The sequence below is a fragment of the Muscardinus avellanarius genome, assembly GCF_963383645.1.
Source record: "Muscardinus avellanarius genome assembly, chromosome: 7".
Lineage (NCBI taxonomy): Eukaryota > Metazoa > Chordata > Mammalia > Rodentia > Gliridae > Muscardinus > Muscardinus avellanarius.
Window position 1 is genome coordinate 26,245,502 of NC_137793.1, and position 21,796 is coordinate 26,267,297.

Genomic DNA, 21,796 nt, shown 5'->3' on the forward strand with positions numbered 1-21,796 from the left:
GAGCGCACCTTGCCCACACACCTCAGGGCCGCGACACGCCGTACCCTCTAGCCCGCTTCTCCGCGCAGTCCCCGTCTCTCCCCTGGCCCCCATCCAACACTTGGGGGGCCCGAGGGCTGGGGCCTCCTCTCTGCCCTGGCCGCTGCCCCTCACCTGCACCTCGACTCCCAGCCCACACCCCAGCGTGAAGGGGCGCAGCGGCCGCGCCCGAGTAGTCTGGTCATGCCCCAGTTCCCCGATGAGGACGCTGAGGACGGGGCGGGGTGCTCTGCCCCCGGCCGACGGTCCAGGCGAGTCCCTCCTGCAGGCCCCGGACACATGGCCTCCTCCCCGGGAGAGGACGCGTCCCGCCGGCGGCGCGAGAAGCGGAGGCAGCTGGACGCGCGCCGCAGCAAGTGCCGCATCCGCCTGGGCGGCCACATGGAGCAGTGGTGCCTCCTCAAGGAGCGGCTGGGTTTTTCCCTGCACTCGCAGCTCGCCAAATTCCTGCTGGACCGGTCAGGCACCGGGAGGGCTCTTGGGGTGCGCGCCAGGCAGGGGCCGGGTCCTGTTCTGCTCCTCCCTACCCTCAGGTTTAGGGCTCTTCTCCATGGCCCCAGAGAATAGAGATTGTCAGGCCTGGCTCCTTAAGTGCGTGAATGCCCAGGGCTGAAGGTGACTGCCAGCCGGGCTCTGACCTGATTGCAGCTTCTCCCTCCCTCCCACAGGTACAATTCCTCAGGCTGCATTGTCTGTGCAGGTAAGTAGAAGATAGGGAGGAGGGCAGAGAGGCAACAGGGATTGGTGGTGCCCAGAAGCTCCATCCCAAAGAAAGCTAGATCAGAAGCGAGTTTGGGAGGAGGGGTTGGGGGTGGTGAATTAGTCTGATGGGTTAGTTTCAGGACCTTGGCGGTCTGAGCTCTGAAGAAAGATTGAACTGGAGCCCAAGATGCCCAGGGCTTGGGGAGACAGGCTCTCTAGCATGCTTTCTGGGGGAGAAGCTTTCCCCACCCAGCCTGACTACTTCCCTTCCTCTAGGTCCAGAGCCTTTGCCCCCCAAGGGCCTGCAGTATCTGGTGCTCTTGTCTCATGCCCACAGCCGGGAGTGCAGCCTAGTGCCAGGGCTCCGGGGTCCTGGAGGCCAAGATGGGGGGCTTGTGTGGGAGTGCTCTGCAGGCCACACCTTCTCCTGGGAACCTTCTTTGAGCCCTACACCTCCGGAGGTGCACAAGCAGGCACCCCTTCCACAGACTGCCCCGAGAAGCTGGCGCCTGGAGGAGGTCAGGAGTGGGCAGGAGCATTCAGGTAGGTAGTGGCAAGGAGTGTCGAGTGTGAGCTCCAGGGTCCATCCCCAGAACACAAAAAGAAAGAGATGAATTGCAGGGAAAAGGGAGGAAGAGAAGCCAAACATCTGTAGTTCAGAACCCTGCTTCTAAAAATGGTCCTTTTATGCTAACATGGAAATAGTCCTCACGTACATTGTTAGGTATAAAGAGCAAAAGAGAATACGTATGCTGTCATTGGTGGAAAACAAAAAGGGTAAAAAGTGTATGTATTTGTATGTACTTGTATAAAATATCTCTTGAAGGACATAGGAAAGTGGGTTACCTGTGGGAAGGACCACTGGGGACACTATTGGGAAGGAAAATTTTCCTGTGTGCTTTTTGTACTAATTTGTTTGAGCCATATGAATGTATCTGTTCTGAACTAAAGGACTCCTTCCTGCCCCAGCAGCCTTTGCCCTTTGCCCTTCTTTAGCATCCTCCACCATTTCAGACCTTAGAGCTCCATCTGTCCTCGTCCCATGAGCCCAGCACTCCTTCTCTTTTGACCCTGACTGTGTCAACAGGTTTGGAGTCTGAGCATGAGAGGCCTCAGGGAGCCAGGCTGCGCAGGTAAGAATGGGAGGTAGGAGGGACAGGACCGCCTTGTGTAGATCGTGGGGCTGCTGGAGCAGGACTTCAGGCTTGCCTTCCTTGGGCCTGCAGGGGGGTGGAACCCCCACCGGAGACCTTCCTGCCCTCAGGAGAGGAAGAGGAGGAGAAAGAGGAGGACGACGACGATGAAGAGATGCTGAGTGATGCAAGCCCATGGACATACAGCTCCTCCCCAGATGAGCAAGTTGGGGTAGAGGGAGGGTGCTGAGAAGAGCAAGACGGGGAGGAGGTGGCTGGCCTGATAATTCAGAGTTCTACAGATGCCAGGAAGGTGCTTGTTGAGGAGGGCAGCGAGGTCTCTGGGGAAGGTGGGAGGATCTTGGGGCTATTCATTGAGTATGTGAGAAGGGGTGAAATCAGGCTCCAGGGAGGCTGAGGGATGGAAGCAGGTGTGGTGGAGAGCCTGGGTTGGGGAAAGGGTGTTCCAAGTTTGAGATCTTTTTGACTTAGGGCTAGGATTGGGCCAGAGCCCACTGAGTGCCCAGAGAGGTAATGCCCTCCTTATGGATCTTTCAGCAGTGAAACCGATGTTGCCAGACCACCTCCTTCCCCTGCTGCCTACACACCTAAGGAGGGAGAGACACCACCCCCTGCTGTTCTCCCCACTCCTGTTGCTGCTCCACCGTCACCAGCATCCTCTGTGGGTTCCCTAGCTCCTGCCCCGTCAGAAGTCGAGGTGCAACCGGAGCTCGGTGGGACTCCTCCCACAGCTCAGCCGCCTGAGCCTCCAGCCAGGTAATCTAAGGGCTGAGAGGGCAGGGGCGTCCTGGGGCGAGGTCCTACCTCGAGGCCCTCTGCTTCCTCTTTTGTTGCCAATAGCCCTGGGAACCAGGCCCGGTCTGCTCCTACTCCGGCCTGGGATGAGGACACTGCACAGATCGGGACCAAGAGAATTAGGTAGGACTTGGGGAGATGGGACTCTGGGAAAGAGGGGAGGGACCAGAGGAGAATAGGCAAGAGTCCTCCTGCTCCCCATTTCCCTTCCCCAGGAAAGCTGCCAAAAGAGAGCTGCTGCCTTGTGATTTCCCTGGCTGCGGAAGGATCTTCTCCAATCGGCAGTACCTGAATGTGAGGGGCACAGCTTGATGCCCACCTAGCTTCTGGAGTTGGGGAGAAGGGCCAAGGAGAAGTTGAGGAAGAGAAGCTTATGGGGCCTAGGGTGTAGCTGATGTGGGAACTCGGAGCAGAACACTAGTGTGTGCAAGGCCTTGGGTTTGACACCAGCACTGAGAGAGGGGAGAGAGAGAGAGAAAAGCGAAGCCTGCGTCTGGCATGGGGGAATTTGGAGCTAGGAAGAACATGCAAAGCTTTCCTGTGATAATCATTAAACATGGTGATAAGTAGATAAAGCTGAAGCCAAGCCCCAGGCACACAGAGCCACTGCCAATAGTGCCCACTCCATGGACCTCAGAGAGCCTCACGGAGATGACACACCATTCATCAGGCTGCCATGGGTGGTAGCAGCAGTCCTAGGCATTCGATGTGTATAACACCCCGTTCTCACAACATCCCTGTGGGGTATGTGCTGATATTATCGCCACTTTGCAGATGAGGAAACTGAGGCACGCTGAAAGGCCAAGCATGGCCAAGGCTTTCCATCAGGTATGCAGTGTGGTGCTGCCTCTCCTTGTTGGCTTGAGGAGGCAGTAGGTAGGCCTGGAGCAGGAAGGAGTTGGAGATGGTTCAAAGGGGAAGGGCCAAGCCCTTGGTCACCAGAGCCCTCACAGCAGGGCCACAGACCAGAGGGAAGGGGAGGCAGGGAGAGTGCCCAGAGCAAGGGAGTGGGACAGGGAAGGAGTCCCAGCATCATGGTGGAGTACAGGCTTAGAAGAGCGTTGAGCGGTGCAGGTCACATGCATTTGAGCTTGCTGTGTAGTGGGGGTTGAAGCCACTCCTGGAGGCACAACTGTGAGAAGACAGATTGTGATGAAGGGGACAGCCAAAGTGATGTAGTGGGCCAGGATGCAAAATTAGACCAGATAAAAGAAAAGCACTTCCATGTTAAGGGGCCAAGTTGAAAAACCTATTACTCAGGCTGGAGATATAGCTCAGTGGTAGAGGGCTTGCCTAGCATGTGTGAGGTCCTTGGTTCCATTCCCAGCACTATAAAAAAGGAAAAATGAGAGAAAAGAACCTCTTGCCTTAGGTCAAGAGCCTATGTGTGTTCCCAAAGCAGATTTAGAAGAAAACCACATATTTCTACATATAAAGAGCAGAGCTATTTTAATCAGTAGGTAACCAGAAAGACTGCTGTGCACTAGTAATGATCCTGATGAGGATAACCGCAGCCCCCTAAGCTCCTTTCCCTGCCCTGCGGCAGGCTCATGGTTGGTGAGCAGGAGCGTCACCTAGTGTGGCCCTCTGTTGCACAGGGGATGCAGACCTGGCAGCGTGAGGCCTTGTGAGGAAGTGACCTAATGGCTGTCCAGAATAAAGTAGGGTGGGCCAGGTGTAGTGGTCAGGGAGGGAGGGTGGACACTGCGTTGTGGGTGAGGACTGGACTGGGCTGGTGGATAGGCCATGGTGGAATTATATGCAAGGCGGCAGGGAGCCTGCCTGTAATCAGCCCAGTGGGTCTTCCTGGGAAAGGCAGCCATCCTTATGCTTCTGACCCCCGGCCACCTTCCCTCTTCCCCAGCACCACAAGAAGTACCAGCACATTCACCAGAAGTCATTCTGCTGCCCAGAGCCAGCCTGCGGGAAGTCCTTCAACTTTAAGAAACACCTGAAGGAGCATGTGAAGCTGCATAGTGGTGAGTGGTGGGCTCCGCTCACCCTAAACCTAAGCCTCTCCCCGAGGGGTGTCTCCACCCTTCCTCCACTCCTTGTGTGCTAAGTACGTCCCTGCTTAAGGCTGATCTCAGTGCTGGGGACAGCAGTGAACACAGCAGGCCCAGCCCCATTGAGACATTGTTCTAGTGAAGAGACGTACAGCAGGGAAATGGAGGAGAGCAGGATGGTGCTACTGTAAAAAGAGAAGACTGAGCAGAGATCTATGATTTGGGCAGCTTCAAGGTGGCATCTCTGTGGAGGAAGAGGGAGGAGGCTAAAGGCTGGGAGGGAAGCTTTTAAAGTGGATGGCAGGGGCCTCAGACCAGTCAGGATATCTTGGCTCCTGCTTCCAGTGAGACAAGACCATTATGGTTGACTTCCAAGGCCGCTGCCGCTGCTGTGTGTAGAGCAGGGGGACTGCAGATGGCAGAGCTCATGGGCATGTGGTTGCTGCTGGTGAGCAACAGCTGGAAGCAGTTGTGTGTGTGCGTAAGTGAGGCCCAGGGCTGCTCCAGGAAGCATAGGTGAGCCACACATGGGACAGTCGTAAGGAGTCAAGGACTCAGGATCCCAGCCCGAGCAGCTGGGCAGAGATGATGTGACTTCCAGAAAACAAGGGTGAAATGTGCCTAGGGAGAGGCACTGAGACATGCTAGTTAGACATCTCAGGAGACACCAATCTGGAGTTTAGCAGAGAGGTCAAGTAAAAATACAACATAAATGTAGTGTTGTGAGCAAGGGGTAGTATTTGGAGCCACAGGGGCGGAGTACTCCTACACAGAGGGCTGGGGAGAGGAAGAGAAATTTGAGCATAGCACACCTGTCTTTGAGGACAGGCCAGGTGGGTAGAGAGGAAGATAGAGGTGTTATTTAAGGAGTGAGATTCAGAAAGTGCTCCAGGAGAAGGGTGATTGCTAGTGCTGCAAGACCAGACATGGCGGTGGGGCAGCTGAACTGTGGGGCCACAGCACAGCAGAGTGGGGTGGGCTCAAGGCAGATGGCACTGAGGAAGCGGAAGTGATGTCTGAGACCACTACCACCACTCTTGGCCTGGAAGCCATGGGATTGTCATAGTAGGATGAGCTGGGAGGCCCTGGCTGGAGTCAGGATGCTGGAAAGTGTGATTTCAGAGGTGGCAGGGTGCTCAGGCATGCCCTGGGAGTGATGGCTAGGGAGCATGGGACAAGACCAGTGGAGACCAGGGAGCCAAGGGCGGAGTGCTGAAGGACAGCAGTAGTGGCTGATAGAAGGCCTAGAGTTAGAAGTGTGTGGACAGAAGGGGAGTGACATGGACTGATGGAAGAGGCTGCAGGTGTGCTTGTGGTTTCATGGCCAGATCTTCAGAAGTCGTAGCACCAAGAGTATAAGGCCACTTTCTGTCATAGGCCCTTAGGCTTGGTGGTGTGGGAGAACCCGAGAGCTGCTGGACATGCAATCCCTATGGGCAACAGGCAGGTGCTGCTGGAACTAGCAGAGAGAGTAGGTTCAGAGAAGAGAGGATGGGCTGCCTATGGACAGAGAGGGCTGGGAGAGGACCCGTGTAGGCCGGATTGGGGAGAGGGTTCAGAAGCCAAGAAATGTCCTTGGTGCTTGGACTTAGGTCTCTGATCTTGTCCAATTTCAGGCTTGTGTGTTTGCGGCCTGGTGCTTCCTGTTTACCTCAAAGACCAGCACTGTACCCCTCACATTTCCTTTGACAAAGACCCTAGTATAGAGACTAGATGCTGGGAGATGCACCTCCACTGGAGTCAGTGGTCTGAGTAGAGCAGGGGTGACAGAAATGAAGTGTTTAGCTGGGTGTCCCACTCTGTTCATACCTCACTCAGATGTCAGAACTCATCAGGTAAAGAAGGTCCAGACAGGCTTCATGAATTGGCCAGCTCATTAGGACAAAACCAGGCCTTCTCCCGATATTGGTGTATTCTCTGGGGGATTTCAGGTGGGTGGACCAAGGAGGGGGTTTGGCCTGGGTACAGATGTTGGAGGGTCCCCTGTGTACCCACAGACACCCGGGACTATATCTGTGAGTTCTGCGCCCGGTCGTTCCGTACCAGCAGCAACCTGGTCATCCACAGACGCATCCACACAGGAGAGAAACCCCTGCAGTGAGTGCCTGGGAGTGGCCGAGGGCCAGGGCCACAGGGAGGAAGGGGTCTGGCAACAGCAAGATACTGAAGCATCAAGTGGACTTGGGCCCCTTCCCTCCTATGTCTGGATGCAGGTGTGAGATATGTGGGTTCACCTGTCGCCAGAAGGCCTCCCTGAACTGGCACCGGCGCAAGCACGCAGAGACCGCGGCTGCCTTGCGCTTCCCCTGTGGGTTCTGCGGCAAACGCTTTGAGAAGCCAGACAGTGTTGCAGCTCACTGCAGTAAAAGTCATCCAACCCTGCTCCCAGCCCAGGAGTCACCTGGCCCCCCAGAGTCCTGTCCCAGCATCTCTACTTCTGAACCCCTGCGGTCCACTGAGGGGTCTGTGCCCTCTCTATCTCCTCAGGCTCTTCCCATGAGCCCCAGGGAGCCAGACCTAGAGACTGCAAAGGACTGAGGAAGGAGGGTCCTGAAGGGAACTGCCAAATGCCCAGTGCCTGGAGCCAGGTGATATGGACTGCAGGGTAAGGGCAAGACTGGGCCCTAGAGAAACCAGACTACTTCAGTCTTCCTAACTAAAAGAATAAACAATATTTTACATGAACATGTGTGGGCATGTTTTGGCACCAAAGAGGCAGGAATCCTGGATTCCTTTGAAAGTAGGTTCTGTCAGAATGTGCCTGGATGCAGTTCATGTGCAGGCCCGCCCCGTCCCTGCCCCCAGAGGCCCAGTTTTCTTTCTAGACTCACTTCAATACTTTGAGGGCTTTTGCTATAGAACACGATAAAGAGCAGGCTGTGACGCTACAGGCAGTGCTGGTCATGCCCCTTGTCCATCTTGTATTTGCCATTAACTGAGCAAACCCACTGTGTAGGCCCGGAAGCATTGGGCCTCTACTGCAGATGGAAAGGCTGCATATGGAAAGGTTGGCTGAGTTGCCTTGGAAGGGATGAGTCTTTATAACTATGAGAACCTGGTTCTGGGGTCACTCCCCAAATCCGTGAAGACAGCAGTCTCAGGTGTGAAAAAGGGGGCTCTTAGCATCCAAAACCCCACATAAACCATTCTTTATTTCACCAGCCACAAGTACAGGCACTGAATTCCAGGAGACGCTCCATCTTGCCCACTGGGAACACCCCAGTTCCCTCTGTGGAACTGTTTCCCCTGGCCCCAAGCTTGGTTTAAAAGTGACATTCTCGTGCTCCACTCAGCAGTCCTGGGCGCTGTGGACCCACGTGGTCTTGGCTTGGGTCCCAGAGCAGATGTCCCCAACCTGGCTGAAGAACATGCTTCTAAGAGGTATCTTGATCTGCCCAGAGCACAGCTGGGTGGTCATGCTGAGGCCCTGCCCATTTCACACGGGTGGGCTGGCTGTCAGGAAGCAGACAGCTTTTGGTATGGAGATGCCCTTCACTGAAGGAAACTCACATTCTCCCTCTGCCTGCAAATTTCCCACATCTACACTGATATATCTCAAACAAAGGGAGAAAGCAGCATGGAGCTTAACAGATGAAACTAAAAGGCAAGAAACCACAGGGCTGGCAAGCGCCAAATCTGTGATCATGACCTGAGGAGGTGGGACAGCGAAAGAGCTGGTAAAGAGGCAGAGGAGGTGCACGCTGCCCAAGGAAACTGGAAGATGGAACACAGGAAGAAAGCAGGAAAGACACACCAGAGCGCAACAGGACACAACCAGGCCATCTAGTACATGGTTGGGGCTCCCTGACTCCAAGCACCTGTACCTAAAATGGGAGGTTGAGAAATGCAGAGAGAGAGGGTGAGGAGGAGCTGACAATGAAGCAGGGCAAATACAGGGCTACTGCCAGCAACACAAAAGCCAGTGGGTCTCTGTCTTCCCTAGCCACCTGTGAGTTGTCCCTTCATCCCTAGGCGCAGCAGGGTGTTTGCCTAGACCCCTTCACAGAAACCTCTCAACGAGGGCACAAGAGCTCTGGATTTTCCTGTCCGGCTGACTCTGCGAAGATGACGGCCGAACCCCCTGTTGCCTTAGTGGCGGTGGCTGAGGCACGTGCGCGTGTGTGAGCCCGCTGGTGCTGTGCCAGGGACCGGCTGTGACTGAAGCATTTGCCGCACTCCGCGCACTCTGCCGGCCGCTCGCCCAGGTGCGTCTTCCGATGCAGCGCGAGCTTGGAAGCGACGCTGAAGGCCTTGCCGCACTCTGGGCACTCGTGCGGCCTGTGGCCGGCATGGCTGCGCAGGTGTACATTGAGGTTGGACACGCATGCGAACCGCTTGCCGCACAGCTGGCAGCCGTAGGGCTTCTCTCCTGTGTGCGTGCGCAGGTGTTTGGTGAGGTCCGAGCGGTCAGTGAAGCCACGCCCACACTCAGGGCATGGGTAGGGCCTCTCCCCAGTGTGGATGCGCTGGTGCACCACAAGGTCGTACCGCTGCCCAAAGCCCTTGCCACAAGTGATGCACGAGTGTGGCCGCTCACCGCGGTGACTACGCAGGTGGCGCAGCAGTGTGGAGCTCTCACTGAAGCAGCGCCCGCAGTCACTGCACTCGTAGGGCTTCTCGCCTGTGTGCGTGCGCCGGTGGCGCACCAGCGTGGCACTTTCCAGGAAGCCCTTGCCACAGTCTGGGCACTTGAAAGGCTTCTCGCCCGAATGCGTGTGGAGGTGTCGCCTTAGCGTGGACCTCTTGGCAAAGCTCTTGCCACACACACTGCACTGGTGAGTCTCCGTGGTGCGGAGCTGCGGGGCCACGCAGTTGCCAGGGCTCCGGACCACGTGGACGCGCGCATGACTGCGCAGGCCAGCGCTACTGCCAAAGGCCCGCGGGCACTGTGTACAGTGGTGCAGTGGGCCAGCGGAGGGGACAGAGGTGGTCACTGGGGGGTGTGCCCGAGCCTGGTGGAAACGCAGCGCACTCTGGCGGAACACGCGAGCACAGAGTGGGCAACGGCAGGGCTGCTCCGGCGGGTGCCGGCGGCTCCGATGCAGCATCAGCGCGGGCAGGTGAGGGAAGCGGCCTCCGCAGAGACGACAAGGGTAGGCCCGGGTGCGCCGCCGATGCGCGCCCAGGTGTAGGTCAAGCCCACCACTGTGGCGGAAGCTCTTGCCACACTCACTGCAGATATAGAGTGTCTGGCCGGCATGGGCCCTCCGGTGCGCGCGGAGGTCGACGGCCCTTGCGCAGCGCTCGCCACATTCCAGGCACCGGAAGCAGGCATCACCGCCGTGAGCACGCTCGTGCCTCAGCAGCACCGAGCTGTACTGGAAGCTCTTGCCACACTCGCTGCACGAGTAGGGCCTCCCCACCGCCACCCCTGACGCAGCAAACATGGTGACAAAGGGAAACGTGCCACTCACACTGGTGTCCGCCTCCTTGCTCTGCAGGTAACTTTTAGTTTTCTTAAGGCCAGGAGAAAACTTGGCAGAGGGAAGAGGGGGAAGCCTCAGAAACGCTCTGTGGATTCCAGGGTTCCTTCTCACAGACGAGGCCTTGCCGGTATTCCAGAGACAGGCTGTGGCCAGATTCACCCTGCACCACCCTGCACCGTCAGCCCTGTGGGGAGAAAGTCCCCGAGTCAAGCAACACCTTCAACCACTGCGCGGTGCAGACAGGAGCATGAACACGCCTGTAACTTCTTCAGGTGACTGTCTCCTGGAGCCTGTTCCTCAAAAGAAAGCAAAGCTAAGGAATCTCAGAAATATGGAGGTGGGGGGTATCCTTGTACTACCTGAAAGGGCAGGAGGGCCAGGACACAGCTGCCCTATAGAAGGGGACAGTATGGATTCAGGCAACAGCTAACATTTAGTGCAGGAACCAGGACCCCTCAACACTGCTGCAGAGGGAGGACGGATGCCCAGCCTGTTTCCTGGTAGACTGGGGATGCCTCTTGGGAAATAATCAAGGAGGGAGGGGTAATGAGAACTCCTTGAAGCCCATAATAAGGCAACACCTTCCTCCCTTTCCTGAGTCCTTTCAATGAATCCAGCCTGGAAGGACAGAGAGGAATAAAGCACAAATGAGCCCAGAGCAGCTGGGAAAGGGCTCAAGGGGCTGGAACCTGGGCAAGGGAGGATATTTGAGAAACCCCCAAAAGTGTTTCTCAGCTTTAGACAGTACCTGATAAACAAGTACTCCACCCCAAAGTTGAGAAAGCAACTCAGGATCCAAGAAACGGTTGTGAGAAGGAGTGTGGATAATTCACAAAAAGTACTGCCTAAAGTTAGAAGCATTATCCAACTTTCACACTTTCAGGAAAGGCTTGGGTGTCCAAGCTGTGAGCAGACATTCTGCACTTGCTTCACTGCCCCAGTCCCAGGGATCTGAGAACCTCCAGAGGGAACTTTTACTCCTGTCACTTGGGCTACTGATTCCAGCTGCACATCAGTTCAAGGGAATGTTTGCCCTCAGCAAGAATAAAACCCTAGAGGCCCAGTGGCTGATCCCAAATGCCAAAGAGAGCAGTGCTCTGCCTCACCTGGGGGTGCCCAAGAGGCATGGCACCTCTCAGCCCGTTTCTGGAAGCCCATCCTCACTCTCAGGCTTGTTTCCCAAGCACAGGCCCAAGAAAAGTAAGAGTGCACAAACACAAATATGTACCCATGAATGGTATACAAACAAAGATTAACATGTCCCCCTCCTACTGACCTGGAATAAGAGAAACTTTGGTGTAGGGTGCGAGTTTGGAGCTTCGGTTTCAGAGGGGTCCTTCTAGTCTCTCCTGTGTACTTCACCCCATGCTGGAGCTCACACAAGAAGTAAAGCTGTGTCTGGGGTGAAAATCTGAAAAAAAAAAAATACTGGGTCCAAAAGTAATAATTTCTAGACCATCCTAATTATCACCCTCTTGAGTAAGTGTAAATTTTGAAGTTGTTATGCTGCCAAACTTCTTTTAATTTGGAAAGAAAGAATAAAGTACAGGAAGGCTTGTAAAAGGAGAAGAGGTAACTGAATTAGTGAAAAGTTCTAATTGTTCAATACTTTACAGTGTTTTAGTACATTTCAAGTATTTAATACTTACAGTACTCCATAAAACAAATAAAACAGAATATGAATCTAAGAATAAGAATGTAAGCAAATGGAAAATTAAAAATCATAAGATTCAAAATAAACTTGTTTCATATCATTTTTTCTTTATATTACAGATACTTAATAACTACATATAACTGATCAGAAATTACAAATCAGAGGTATCAGAATTAGTCAGGATTTAAAACATTGATTAACAATCTACTTTCCTTCTGAGACTTTTCCTTCTGCATTGTGTCTTTCAGCTGGAATGGAAAGGTTTTTTTTCCTGGTTATCTGCCATCCAACACTTTTTTTCTTGGGGACCATAGCCCCAAGAAAGTTATAATTCACAAGAAGCAAGGGATCATTTTGCCACCTGTACCCACTGCAGAGTTGGGTAAAACTAGTCTGGGCTGAAAGAAGTAAAGTTGGGAGAAGTGTAGAGTTGCACTGCTTGTAGTAGTAGCCATGAGCCACCTGTGGCACTTGAAACCTGAAATGTGAGAACTTGGCTGCTCAAATGTACTCATTTCAAATACTTAGTATTAAAAGGTAATGCAAAATATCACTTCAGTATTTTTTAATGTTGATTATATGTAGAAATGACAATGTTTTGGGACATACTGGGTTAAATAAAGCATATTATTAAAATTTCACCTATTTTAATAAATTACAAATGCATCTCACATCTTATTTCTGTGGGATAGTGCTCCTCTACGAGATCTTCTTAAATCCCAGAGCAATCTACAAAGGAGGGGCGGCCCACTTCATGTCCCTGAGGGGCTTTGGTTGGAAGAAGGCTGCTGAAATCTCCTGACTCTTAGGGCCTCTGTAATCATGGAGGAGAGCAGTTTCATTTCCCAAGGCTCTAGCCCCTCACCATCTCATCCCAGGGAGTCTGCCTGCTCTTCTGGAAGGTGGCTATCTGCAACGCCCATCTAGGAGAACTGGCTGGAACTTGGGGTTGTGATTTGTGCAACACCTTTCTTGCTGCTACTATCAGAGGATAAAGCCATTCCAGTGTTACAAGCAAATAAACACATAATGACTCATTATTTGTGTGTATGTCCCTTTCATCCTCCCAGTAGTCCTTGGAAGTGTCCAATACCCTCATATGCTGTGAGGTTCCCACACAGGCTTGTCCGGTCATCCAGCACTCACATGTAGGTGGGTTCAGGGACAAAAAAAGGATAGCAAGGATAGTGACTGTCTCTCACTTTCTCCAGAACAGTCCCATGACTTCTTGGAGGCCCTAGCAGACCTGAAGCAGCTCACTGAACAGTGACAACATGCCTGGTTATGGCTGAGTGGGAAGCACGTGTGGCCATGAGACAAGGGGGTGGGACACTGGCCCCAGAATTCAGTCTGTGTGCACTGTATCACTGTCCCAGGAAACAGAATTATATTTAAAAAAAAAAAAAAAAGAGAGAGACAAGACCTGGGGGTGGGAGGCTGGGGAGTTAGTTATAGTGGCATCTAGAAGTGATTCTTCTGTTGGATTCTCCCTGTATCCTTATCCCTAGGAAACTGAGGGATGCTCTTGTCTTCAGGATTCTGTCACATCTCTAGATTGCTCTGGAATCAGATAGAAGGAAGTGGTCCACTCCTCACTATGGGTGATGTGTGGTAGAAAGGTATATGTGGTATTTGGGCACCTGGTTTGGGCCTTTCCATGTGTGTGCAGTTCTTTCCCCTGGGGAAATCCTTCCCTTCATTCATGTCTCTTCCAAATAACCAGTCCTAGGAAAGGCTACTCCTCTCACCCACCATTACCCCCAACCCCAGCAACTCCCCTACTCAGCTTCAGTCTCAATTAATTGGCAAAAGTAACAGGCAAGTGATTCCCATCCACTCTGGAAAGATTTCAGCTAAATCCTAGGGGGTCATGATGGGACAGGGAATCAGACCAACAGAATGGCCACAGCTCACTTTCTTCTCTTGTTTTGTAATTCAAAACAAGTTGCTCCTTCCACTTCAGATGCAGTCTGACATGTTTGAGGAGCTGATGGGAATAGAAATGACAGCTTCTTCCCACCATAAATGCCCAAGCCCAGGATAGTCTAATACATTCTTTTGGAAGTTTTGATTGCATAGAGATTTTACTATGAAATCTGGGAAGTATTTTCTTTCCCTTTGACACATGGACAACACTTATGTCCAGAGTGGCCACAGCATCCCAGAAGAGGGATGGAGAAGGGACTGTGCAGTCTTACCCTCTCTGGGCCTACCAAGGAGTTGAACATACATAAAGCACCTGATGCTTTTTCAAGATGATATATAGTAGTGTATTTTTTACTGATGGCATAAATCCTGAGAAATGCATCCTTAGGTGATTCTGTTGTGAACATTAGGGTGTGTTTACCCAAAATCTCAAGGATTGTCTTGATAGAGACAATCTTTTGGGACCACCATCATAATACAGTCCCTCTTGATCAAGATTTCATTCTGCAATATGGGACTGTATTAGTCTGTAATTAAGTTCTCCCAAGTACTAGATTCCTAGACCAGAGGGCACCCATCTGCAGCCATCCTGTCCTTAGCCCTACCTAGCCTCTATTTGTGCTGCAAACACTGAAGGTTCACTAAGCTGGAATTGCAACCTGTCTAGAGGAACCAGAGAGGCAAGTGTTCAAGTTCTGGTGCTTCCATTAGTAACTGTGACTTTTAAGAGAGGACTTAGGGTGTCTGATCCTTCTGCTTGGTAAAACTCAATAAAGGAAGCTATTAGTTTCATAGAAGAGAGAAAGTCAGAATTCTCCTACGTCTGAAAAAACTGCAGTTGCCCAGTGTTTAGGATTTACTCTTCTCAAGATGGCCTTTTTTTAGTGCCTCTGAACGAGGCGCCCGAGTCTGCCCTAACTCCAAGGGACTTAAATTGGTCTGCAAGCCCTTTCCATCCCGCCTCTACCCTGTCCTTTTTCAACGAGTTAGAGCAGCCAGGCCTTCCAGAGCCTCAGGCGAGCACCGTGAGCTCCGAGGGTAAAGCAGGAAGTCGCTGCTTTTTTATGAGTTCATGCTTGGTACTTAGCGGGAGTTGGGCACAAATAACCACGGGAAGAGGAACGTGGCACCTGAGCAGGTCTCCGCGGTCCCCACAGCCAGGCCCGGAAGCCGGCCGGCCAACGTGTCAGGGTCGCTGGGCAGCGCCTGCTTGGGCCAGCTGCCCACGCCGGGCCTGTCTCCCCTGGGCAGCGCCTGCTCGGGCCAGCTGCCCACACCGGGCCTGTCTCAGCCTCGCCAAGCGCCTGAGGGCAAGGGCGGACGGCAGCCCCGGGGCGAGCCCACGGGCGCGCTGTCACCGCCCAGGGCCAGCTCGGCGAGGCGTCTGCGCCGCGGGCCGCTGGCCTAAAGGTCACCGCGCGGAGCGGCGAGGACCGACGGGCCACGCCGGGCCAAGCACTCGCGTCACTCGTTGCCGGGCGGCGCGCGGGGCGGAGGGAGACAACCGCCGTTCCGCGCCACCCCCGTCCTCCCGCCCGGCCCCTCACCGTGGCGACTAGCTCCTCTGCGCCGCGCGGGTCCCCCTCGGCGGACTGCCGACCCTCCTCCGGACTCCGAGACCAGCGGACGAGGAGCGGAGAAGGGGCAGGCGGAGGTGTCTGGCGCCTCGGCCTGGGGGTCACGCTCTGGGCCGCTCTTCCCGCGAGCCAGTGGCCGGCCGCGCCCCGGCTGCGTCACCGGTCGCTGGGCAGACTGGAGGCATGCGCGCGCCGACTACCGCCCAGATCCTTTGCCTACGTGGTGACGGAGGGGCGGGGCCACCAGGGAACGCCAACTGGGCTCTGGCCCCGCCTCTTCCGGGAGGAACCAATCCTGGCCTCCTCGTTGGTCCGCCAGCCCACCCCCATCCCACCCAATCAGCGTGAAGGGCGCCGAGTCAGGTGGGGCTTGAGAGGATCTACCGCTTAGTATCCTGGCTGCTGTAGGTCACAGACACGTATCCTTGTCTAAGAGGGTTCAGCTCGCGGGACACCTCTCCCAAATCCCCCAGTAGTGAGACAGGGAGTTGTGAGATAGTGAGTTGATACAAAGAAGTCAGATTCAATACCTACTATCTTAATATCATAGCCCTGCCACGGGGAATTTCCCCAAATATCACATGAGTATCCAACAAGTTAATGCCTAGCTCAAGGTAGGGGGCACTCCTGTTCTGCTTGCCAGCTGCCTCCTGAAGAGCTTGCTGACTCAGCTCCTGGTCTAAATATAGACTCTAAAGTCTTCCACTGGCAGGTGCTCCAAGTATTGTCAGGGAATGCATGAAGACTGATGATTCCTGTTTTGAGACCACCTGGTGCCACTCATCCTATTAGGCTTGCAAAGCTCTGCTCAGGAGTCCCCCAAATCCTACGCACTTAGATCACTTAGCTCGGCCCTGGAAACTCCATCTTCTTTTTAAATCCCACTAATTCATAAAACTTAATCTATTTCCATAAAAGTATGCTGGAACCCCTCTCCTCTCGAGCTCAGGGGATGCACCACACTGCAAACCCTGTGTATTACTGCAGCTGTAATGCAGTAGCAGAACACTGTATCCATGGTTTAAGGCATGAAATGGGAGCACAGGGCCAAAGCTCGTGTGTTCAGTGACCTGACCTTTGGGAGCATGGTTTAAGGGTAGGTCAGGCATGGTTCAGTGACCAATGGGAGCATGGTTTAAGGGTAGGTCAGGCAGTAGCTAAGAAGCTGAAAAGCAGGACACGGGATGCAGACTTGGGAAAATGAGGCCCCGAACCGAGATAGAAGTGGGACCAGGAAAGGAAAATGTGTCTCAAACTGTCAAGTTCCACGCACAGATAAGGTAATGTTATCTAGAGGATGACGAGTTGGTAATTCCAGTCTGTCAAGGCACAACTGGACTAATCCAGGTGTGGACATTTCTGGGCTTGCTGCTCAGTACTGCCATGTTTTTATGAGACACTGACAAACTTGGCATAGCTAGAATGGTGATACAGGGGTCAATAATTGAAGGGGTTATGTAACCCGCAAAAGAAAAACGTTTGTCTTTTTATTATTTTTTTTTGCGGGTCTGCAGATGGAACCCAGGGGCATTCAACCATCAAGCTATACCTCTGCCCCCCCACCCCACTCTATTTTTAATTCTTTCTTCTTTTTCTTTTTTTGCAGGTCTGGGGATGGAACCCTGGGACATTTGACTTCTGAGCTACATCCCCTGCCATATATATATATTCTTTATTTTGAACACAGGGTCTCACCAAGTTGCAGAGAGCTTAAGTAGCTGAGGCTGTCCAGGAACTGCGATCCTCCAGTCTCTGCCTCCCAAATGCTGGGATTACAAGGTCACTGAACACACGAGCTTTGGCCCTGTGCTCCCATTTCATGCCTTAAACCATGGATACAGTGTTCTGCTACTGCATTACAGCTGCAGTATTACACAGGGTTTGCAGTGTGGTGCATCCCCTGAGCTCGAGAGGAGAGGGGTTCCAGCATACTTTTATGGAAATAGATTAAGTTTTATGAATTAGTGGGATTTAAAAAGGTTATATCTATCCCTACTCCAACTACGCACACATACACCATCACACCCGGCTTTATTCTCTATTTTGAAACAGGGTCTCGCTAAGTTGTGGAGGGCCTCACTAAGTAGCTGAGGCTGTCTGCGAACGGCTTTCCTCTGGTCTCAGCCTCCTGAATGCTGGGATTACAAGCGCGCGCCACCACACCCGGCTAAAACTTTTGTATTTAACAGGCTGCACACAAACTGGCAAACTCATGTCAAGTTGGGCTGGCTTATATGACTTTCTTTTGTGTAGCTATGGAGGGAAGGGACTGAACAATGGGAGAATTTTTAGTCCTTATGGGAGGACTAATATGTGCATCTAGGCTACAGCTAATGAACTGTGAAGCATTAGGTGAACTTCCCTAAAGCTATGTTCTATTGCTGCTTACAAACTGTCAAAATGAAGTTTGCTCTACTGATGTGACATTTAAGCCTCTTTTTAAACTGTTCCTGCTCTTCTAGTTTGTTCTCTCCACGTCCCTACTAAACTGAATCATTACTCACCCACTTTCTACATTTCTTTCAGCTTGGAATATATACTCCTACTTCTCCACCTCTCCTTGACTGTCAAAGTTCTACTTATCTTTCAGGACTCAAGGTGAAAACTGTGCCTCCTTACTGGAGACCACTGGGATTGTTTGTCCAGCAATTCCACAAGTATTTATTAAAAATCTTTTGTCTTTAAAGGTTACAACATATGCAAGACACTTTCTCTATGTTTACCATGCTCTTTAGAATAAGCTGCATATTTCTCCCTTACTAAATTGTAAGCTTGAGGGCAGAGTCTGTGTCTGAGTGGACATTTCTAAACACCTTCTGGACAGTGTGCTGAGTGTTGGAGACTGAGTCCTTTGACGACATGGTGGGGACAGACCTCCCCAGACCTTGCCATCTCATCGTATACAAAGTATGAAGTGATATCAACACAGGACAGGAAGAATAGGGTAATTCTGACACAGGTCAGCAGCAAACTTCAACGACTCAACTTGTACCAAAGACTTACTATTGGGGTCTGTGAATGGAATGATTTCCAACCTCTCCCCAGTTTTCTTCCAGTGTAGATGATGGAATTGGGGTGGGCTGAGGAACTGGTTGAAGTGGACACCAACCAGACTGGAGTGAGCAGAGAAGCTTAGAATCCTGGCAGATTCTAGAGAAAGAAAGAGCAGGAGTTTTAGGAAACAGAGGGAATGGAGGTGTTGGGAGAGGAAACATAAAGAAGCTTTGGGTTAAATGAAGAAATCCCACAAGCTTTTATTTATGTGGCAGCACTGAGAATCACACTCAGCGTCTGTGTATGCTAGGAGAAAGCTCTGCCACTGAGCTACACCCTCACTAAGTTTATACCTGGCTATGTAATGGCATATACAGATGAACAAAAGATCACCTGATGTTATGGTTTGCATATGGCATGTTCCCCAGAAAAGCTCATGTGTTGGCAATGTAGAAATAGTCAGAGGTAGCCGGGCGTGGTGGCGCACGCTTGTAATCCCCGCGCTTGGGAGGCTGAGACAGGAGGATTGCACAGGTTCGGAGCCAGCCTCAGCTACTTAGTGAGGCTCTCAGCAACTTAGTGAGACCCTGTTTCCAAATAAAATATAAAAAAAGTCTGTGAGTATAGCCTGGAGGTAGAAAGCCTCTGGGTTCCACCCCCAGTACCACCAAAAAAAAAAAAAAAAAAAAAGAGTCAGTAGCCTCATCAGTGGATAAATCCACTGACTGATTACTAATCTGAATGGATTTACTGGTATAGGTAGGTAGGATGTAGCTGGAGGACATAGGCCACTGAGGGTGTGGCTTTGAGGTTATATCTATCCCTACTCCAACTACGCACACATACTTCCCTACTGCCCTGATGTTCCTGCCTTGAAGGCGGCCAACCATGGACTGAACCTCTGAAAGCATGGGCCAAAAACCCTTTCTTCCTAAATTGCTCTTGTTGGGATTTCTTGGCCACAGAGACAAAAATGCAAATACACATGCTCATCACTTATCCTTACAATATGGCAGAAAAATCCACACCATACCCAAGAGTGTGGACTTCTCTCAGTGGACAGGCGAGAGCTATCGTATATCAGTGTTTATAAAGACCAGGAAGTTAGAGGTGAATAAGCATGGAAGAAATTTCCAAGGAATTGTCAATGGGTAAGAAGGGGTTGAGGGCAGAACCCTAGAGCACCAGTCTCCCAAAGGAGGCAGCTGCAGAGGGAACAGCTAGTAAAGGCTTTGGTGATGGTAGTACGTGTGTGTGTTGGGGGGGAAGGTAAACAGGGTTAGGTTTAGGTAACCAAGTGGTAGACAGTGCCTACTACTAGAGTAAATAAAATAGGATCTAGGCCATGGAGTTTGGTCAGAGGGAACTCCCAGTAGTTTAAGAAGAAAGATAGATTAATCAGTAAGCATTCAGTTAACAGTTAGGAGCCAGAAGTTCTGGTGTGCTATTGCACTAAAAAATGACTACTGGTAGCAATAATGTACATTTCAAAAGGCTAGAAGAAAGCATTCTTTTTTCTTTCTTTTACCTCTGGCACCAGTTAATGGACCCAGGGGCATTATACTATTGAGATATACCTCCAGCCCTTTTAGTTATTTTGAGATAGGGCCTTGCTAAGTTGACCAGGCTGGCCTGGAACTTGCAATTCTCCAACTTCAGTATCCCAAGGAGCTGGGATTATAGGTGTGTACCACCATGCCCAGCTTGAAAGTTTTCAACATTAAAACATTTAAATGTTTCAGGAGATAGATATGTCTTACTTTATTTAAACATTTCACAATTGTTTTAGTCAGCTTTTCTGTTGTTGTGACCAAAATACCCAACAGGAACAACTTGGAGAAGGAAAGGGTTATTTATGCTCATAGTCTCAGAGGTTCAGTCCATAACTGACCAGCTCCAAGGCAGAAACTGCCATGGCAAGGCATGGTGGATATGCCTCCATCAGTCATGGTGGGCAGAAACAGAGAGGGGGATCGCAGAGTACCTGGGATATACAGTCTCCAAAGGCATGGTGCCAGTGACCCACCCTGCTCTAACCATGCCACACCTCTAAACCATGCTGCGTTGGAGTACAGTAAAAGCAGGGTCTAGAATTGTGCTGTCCAATAGTGGAACCCACTAAGCACACAAGTATACTTAAGTAAAAATGTAATGCCTTAATTGTACTAGCTCCATTTCAAGTGCTTACTGGCTACATGTAGCAGAAGTTACTATACTGCATAGAGGTGATACAGAATACTTCATTACAGAAAGTTATGTTGGACAGCGCTGCTTCAAGAAAAAAAGCTTCATCAATAAAAGAAGTCTAGATGAAATCAGTGCACAGTATCCTCTAACCTCTCCTGCAAGAAGGAAACATCAGCAGAAAAACCGCCAGGGAATTATAATCTATATGTGATAAAAGTCACATTTGGGCTCAGTCCAGAGTTAACCCTGGGGGCCAGGGAAGACTTCAAGAAGGCAGCTGAGCCTCAAGATGTTATCTAGGTCTGGTCTGGGCATCACAAATATTCCTAATGTTATCTCACTACTCAACAAAAATCGGTGACAAGTAAAAGCAGCTCGTGATTGCCAGCTAGAGAATATACCTGGCCTAACAGCATTAACACCGACGAACTCAAAATTTCCACTTCTTTGGTTTTGCCCATCCCCCATCCACCCTCCCTTATTTATTTCCCTCTTAAACCGCCTAAACTCCTCGGTAGGAATAGGAATGGAGCTCAGATCTTCCCCCGACGGTAAGTAGTTATTAAGTAAAAGGTTTTTCACTGCTTTTTACTAACGACGGTTGTGTTTAACAGGATCCAAAGGTTCGAGGAAGAATTCAGCTCACTTGCTGGCTTCATCTCCAGGAGGAAACCCTGAATTGGCTCTGATAACTCTGGGCCTTTTGTAACAACAAAACATCCTGCCCAGGATCGTGGGACTTGGCCTTGCAGAGCGGAAACTAGAATTAAGTGGCAACCCGGTCGCCCTTTGATGTAGTGATGATACTCAAGATAAGATTAAGAAAAAAAAAAGACAACTCCTCCTCCTCCACTTCAAAGCCTCTGAGGTCTGACTGCCCGAGTACAGCGAGCCGACCGTCACTGTCTAGTTAGTATCCGCGGTGTAATGGGGGTGCCCACCGAAACGCTCTGGAAGATGCAGCGGCAGCGCCAGGGCCGCGGCCATAGCGCCTGTTGGGGGACTGGGATTTACCCGTCGGTGCTGGACGCTCAGATGATGTTATTAAGAGTCCGGCTGGCTTCACCGGAGCGAGAAGAATCACTTCTGGGAAAGGACTCTTCGAATCCAGCGCCCAGTTCGCGGGCCCCAGTGGCCTCTCCGCCGTAGCCGGAAGTCTCCGAGCTCATTTCCGGCGTCGCGAGGCCCTTCTGGGCGGGGCCGGAAGTGGCTGCTAGAGGCCGAAAGTCGTAAAGCAAGATGGCAGTCCTCTCTCGCGACCATTGTCCGACTCCGCTTTTCTCTTAACAGTCCTCTGTTTACGAGGGACTCTAGATCTCCAGCGATCGACTAGTTT

General features: G+C 51.7%; 1 protein-coding gene across 1 annotated transcript; it reads left to right on the plus strand.

Annotated features, from left to right (window-relative positions):
- Positions 1-312: 312 nt before the first annotated feature.
- ZNF692 (zinc finger protein 692) lies at positions 313-7,234 on the plus strand (the record flags this gene model as incomplete). The annotated part of the gene is made up of 11 exons (XM_080698640.1): positions 313-497; positions 708-739; positions 1,018-1,284; positions 1,829-1,874; positions 1,968-2,117; positions 2,433-2,651; positions 2,736-2,813; positions 2,906-2,984; positions 4,555-4,669; positions 6,694-6,793; positions 6,910-7,234. The coding sequence occupies exons 1-11, from the start codon at positions 319-321 to the stop codon at positions 7,232-7,234; spliced, it is 1,590 nt and encodes a 529-aa protein (XP_080554766.1). The 5' UTR covers positions 313-318.
- Positions 7,235-21,796: the final 14,562 nt, after the last annotated feature.